This window comes from Bison bison, unplaced genomic scaffold (assembly GCF_000754665.1).
Source record: "Bison bison bison isolate TAMUID 2011002044 unplaced genomic scaffold, Bison_UMD1.0 scf7180017864158, whole genome shotgun sequence".
Lineage (NCBI taxonomy): Eukaryota > Metazoa > Chordata > Mammalia > Artiodactyla > Bovidae > Bison > Bison bison.
This window is the reverse complement of record NW_011494730.1, coordinates 864,973-869,783: the sequence shown is the minus strand read 5'-3', so window position 1 is coordinate 869,783 and position 4,811 is coordinate 864,973. Positions and strand designations below refer to the sequence as shown.

At 55.4% G+C, this 4,811-nt stretch overlaps 1 protein-coding gene across 1 annotated transcript in view; it reads left to right on the top strand.

The window, feature by feature from the left end:
* The first annotated feature begins 1,387 nt into the window (after positions 1-1,387).
* Positions 1,388-4,811, top strand: part of MAP7D1 (MAP7 domain containing 1) — a 9,395-nt gene continuing 5,971 nt past the window's right edge. The window contains 4 exon segments of the mRNA XM_010841168.1: positions 1,388-1,738; positions 1,924-1,992; positions 2,571-2,734; positions 3,425-3,539. Of these exon segments, the coding sequence (XP_010839470.1) occupies positions 1,390-1,738; positions 1,924-1,992; positions 2,571-2,734; positions 3,425-3,539 (697 nt within the window). The 5' untranslated portion in view covers positions 1,388-1,389.

The following is a 4,811-nucleotide window of genomic DNA, read 5'->3' as shown; positions in this document are numbered from 1 at the left end:
CCTTCGTCAGAGCCCACTGGACACCCGTCTCCCTGAAAAGGGTCCCCGGAGTTCCAAAGTCAGCTCCTTAGGAGTGTCCTCTCCCTGTTCACACATTGTCACCCACAGGGAGGGGGAATGTATCACCTCCTGAGTGGACCACTGTTCCTAGAGCAGAAGGCCCTGTGTGACGGAGGCACCTGGTGAGAGCAAAAAATGCTTCTTTCGATTGACCTTTCCATGAGCTGTGGTCCTGATCCCTAAGCCCAGGCAGCAGGTGTGTTCCTCGTCTGTCCCCTCAAGTTCCTTAGACAGCAGCAGTCGATGGCACCAGGGCTCAACGTGCAGAGGCTGCTCTTTGGCAGCTTCATAAGACAAACAGGAAGAGAGAGGGAAGTGTTGTGTCCTGGCACGTGAATTATTCCAGGCACTTCACTGACATCCCTACCAGCTTGGGCTTTTATAGTCCCCATTTTACAGATATGAAAGCTGAGGCTTAGAGAGGTTGAGTGGCTTGCCCTAAGTTACCAAGACCCTCTCTTCCTGTCTTGGAGTGGTGAAGTCAGAATTGGGCCCTCAGCCGGCTGACCCCTAAGCCCATCTTTCAGTTGCTCACATGTGTGTGCATGGACATGTATACATCAAATCATGTGGCTTCCTTACTTGGCACTTCGGTGTCTTTTACAGACACCCTGAAATATTAATGTCTAACAAGAAGAAATCTGTGGGTGGTTGGGAAAGAAAACAAATGACGAAATGGATGTAGCCAGTTGCCTACCCCATTGGGGATCCCACCTGGGCATCCCACTGTGCCCATGCGTATGTCTTTCCTTCCGGCTGGTCCCAGGCACCTCCTGAGCACTGGGCATTGGGATGGGTCCTGTGAGCCCAAGGGAAAGCAGAAAGGTGAGGGAGGCAGACGTGGAAACCAACCTTTACCATTTGGTCCACTAATTACCCCCAACTTCTCAGTTTTACCGATACACCCGGCTCCCTCTGCCCCTTTGCAAATGCTCTTCTCTTTGCCAGAACCCTCTCTGCCTTGGTTTGCTAACTCCAGCTCATCCTAGACCTCAGCTTAGCTCTAACTTCTGCAGGAAGCCCCCTCAGTATAGGTTAGCCATCTCTGCTTTGTTACTCCAGACATAGTACTTATTCTCTACCGTAATTGCCTTGCTGTCTGTCTGTCTGCCCTGCCAGAGTGTGGGCTCCACAGAGGCAAGGACTGTGGCCATTTTCTCACTATTACATCATTAGTGTCTGGAACAGGGCCTGGCACATAGAAGGAACTTGATAAACACATACGAATAAATGAATATCAACTGGACAAGGGAAGGAGCTACATGTTGAACTGATGGTAACAAATGTTCTGTCTCACTTTCTCTCCTGTCTTGTGTTTTACTTTCAGCTATGGCAGCCAGGACCCCTCCAGAGCCAAGACCCTCCCCAGAAGGTGACCCCTCCCCACCGCCGCCACCACCACCGACGTCAACCCTGGTGCCCGACACTCCCCCAGACACGCCTCCCGCCATGAAGAACACCACTAGCCCCAAGCAGCTTCCACTGGAACCAGAGAGCCCCTCGGAGCTGGTAGGGCCCAGGCCAGCCCCCCAGCAAGAAGAGTCCCCTTCCTCTGAAGTGAAGACCAGGGGACCCACCCCACCAGCCACGGGCCCACGGGATGCCAGGCCTCCTCGAAGGAGCAGCCAGCCATCCCCGCCAGCAGCACCCACCTCTGACAGCCCTCCCACCAAGCAAGGTATGAGTGATGTCCCTCATCCCGGGCCCAGTCCCAGCCCTGAGTGAAGACCCCAGAGGGAGTCTCCTGGGCTCCGGAGGAGATGGAAAAGGCGTGGGCATGCAGCCTGGGGGCAGGGCCCTGAGGCTGACTCCCCTTTGAGAGGAACCTCTTGACCTAAGTCTCTCCTTATTCCTTTTGTTAAGATGTAAAGAAGGCAGGAGAGAGACACAAGCTGGCAAAGGAACGGCGGGAAGAGCGGGCCAAGTACCTGGGTAAGTGCGTGACAGCTCCCCTTCAGCCTCACCCCCATGGACATCCTGTTAGTAGCACTAACCCTTTGGGAATCTCTGTTGTGTACACTGTGCTAAGAGCAGTTCGCTTATCTCACTTAACCCTGTACCCATTTTGAGGATGGGGAGACAGAGGCTCGGAAAGAGGCAGTCCTTTGCCTAAGCCACGCAGCTAGGTGGAGTAGCTGAGACTCAGACCAGAAGCCTCATCTCACCCCATGCTCTTAATCACAATATGTCAGCAGGCCCCGAAGTTAGACAGGGACCTGGCCCTAAAGAGCTCACTTCTTCTCGGGTGCCCAGAGACCACGACGCTGGTGGAGGGGAAATAGGCCTCCTGCCCGGGAAGCCCTCATTCTGAGGCCCCAGCCCACCTTCAGCATGCCCTTCAACTTGAGTGGGGGTAGTCTCAGAACACAGGCATCTCCCCAGTAGGCAGGCAGTGGGGAAGACCCACCCCGGGCCGGAAGAACAGGCAAGGCCACTCGGAGCAGACACTTGGGGGCCCAGGCGCTACCAGATGTTCACACCCTCGGGGCTCCTTCCCCAACCCCCTGCAGCTGCCAAGAAGGCAGTGTGGCTGGAGAAGGAGGAGAAGGCCAAGGCACTGCGGGAGAAGCAGCTCCAGGAGCGCCGGCGGCGGCTGGAGGAACAGCGGCTCAAAGCCGAGCAGCGCCGGGCAGCCCTGGAGGAGCGGCAGCGGCAGAAGCTGGAGAAGAACAAGGTGCGTTTGTGCTGGGTTCTGGCCGGGCACGCATGGCTCTATGTGCACACGTCTGCATGTGGGCTCAGTGTGAACACACAGCCCTGTGTTCACACGTGCATTCGGGTCCCGTGGGTCCCACATCTCAGCATCTGTGCAGGCGTGTTTGGTTCCGTACATGCCAGGATAGGCGCCTGTAGCCGTGTGTTGTCATTACATGTATGTGTGCGTGCCCCAGATGGGTGTGTGTGGGTGTGCAGAGATGTGTCTGTGTGAGTGCGCCAAGTGAACTCCTAGTGAGGAGAAGCCTGGCTTGAGCACTATGAAGAAATGAAGGGAAAGGTGGCCTGGCTGTGGTCCAGTCCTCAGGCTGAACGCAAACCCACCTCCAGGGTCAGAACCCTCAGAGCCAGCGGCCCCCCTGGGAGACCCAGGCAGGGAGAGTCCCACCCGGTCCTCAAAGAAACAGCTCATAGGCTCAGGAAATGAGTCAAGAACAATGAAAAGCTCCCCAAGAACAAGTTGAAAGGGATCTGTTGCAAACTGTCTTTAGTCACAGGGAGGGCTCGGTAGCTTTGGTTACCCGCCATGAGTCAGGGAAACCTTCTAGGGGTGGGGGAGGCCTTGTCCCGGGAGAGAGCCTTTCTCCCAGGTAGGAGGAAAGCTTCTGAGCCCAGACCTCTCCCCCCACCCCGGCCCCCGCCCCACCAGGAGCGCTATGAGGCAGCCATCCAGCGGTCAGTGAAGAAGACGTGGGCTGAAATCCGGCAGCAGCGCTGGTCCTGGGCAGGGGCCCTGCACCACGGCTCCCCAGGACGTAAGACCAGTGAGTGGGCCGGAGGGGTTGCAGGGTGGGAGGGGAGGCCGGGGCCTGAGAAGTGGGGGAAGGGAGCGGCTTCCGTGCACGGAGCTGGCAGCTCCCCGCAGCAGGTACGCCTCGCTTTCGTGTGCCTTGTGTCTTCTGGAATGATCTGTAAACCCAAGTCTGTAGAACCAAGTCCTGTCCCAGGACTTCCACTATTGAGTCAGAGGTGGGTGCTCTTCATTCGGTTTGCTCTTTTTAGATTAGCCTTCTTTGCTCCTGTCAATTACTATTAGTTGATTGATACAGAAAAGAGCACTTTAATACCCTGCAGACACTGGAAATTTAAAGAAAACTATCACCCTGATGTCCCTGTCGTGGAAGGTAGATTTTTGTCTCTGAGTTTTCTTTATGTAGGGCCATCATGCATTTCGGTCTGACATTTTGCTGGCATGTATGTGCTGCTGTGTTTGGGTGTCTTTAGGTAACGGCAAGATTCGGTATTCCTCGTGCGTCTTTTGGTGTATGTGTTCATGGATCTGTGCGTTGCGAGTCTTAGCGCGTGTTTGCCTTGATGTGTGAGTGGCCTTGTGTACCTCGCTGTGGATTCCCAAGTCAGACAGAATTGGGTCCGGATTCCCAGCCCTGGCCTTTGTGCTGCGACCTCTGACTTCCTGCTCTCTCACTTTCTTTATCTGTAAAATGGGGATAACAGTACTACTTGCCTCCGAGGTTGTAGGTAGATGTTTGGGAGGATCAAGTGTGGTAACATGTGTGTGGTGCCCAGCACAGTGCCCGGTATGTGGTAAGCACCCAGCAAGTGCTGCAGATACGATTAAGTTGCTGTGATGTGTTGTGCCTGTCTGCATCTGGGTCTGGGCCTGTTTCTGCGGCTGTGTTTGTTTCTGTCTGTGCATGTGTGCACTATCGTGTGCATGCAGAAGTACCTGTCACTCTATATGCCCGTGCGCGCATGTCTTTGTCTTTGTGTGTCCCTATGACTATGTGAATCTGTGTGAGCGCCTTTGACTGTGGGTCCTTCTGTTCAGGAGCATCTGTATTTGCTGCAGGACCATGGGTCTTGTAGCCAGAGTGCCTTGGCTGGGCAGTGTCAGCGAGTGCCAGTGCTGGTGGTTGTGGGGGAGGGCTTGCAGCGCCCAGCCCTAGGGAATGACTTCCTGGCCAGGAAGGCTGTAGTGTCTCCAGTTTTATTCCATCTCCTTCCTCTGTTCCTTTTCCGTCGGCTCCCCCAATCCAGGTTGTCTCTGGTCACCTACCCACCCCCCCCATCCCCTC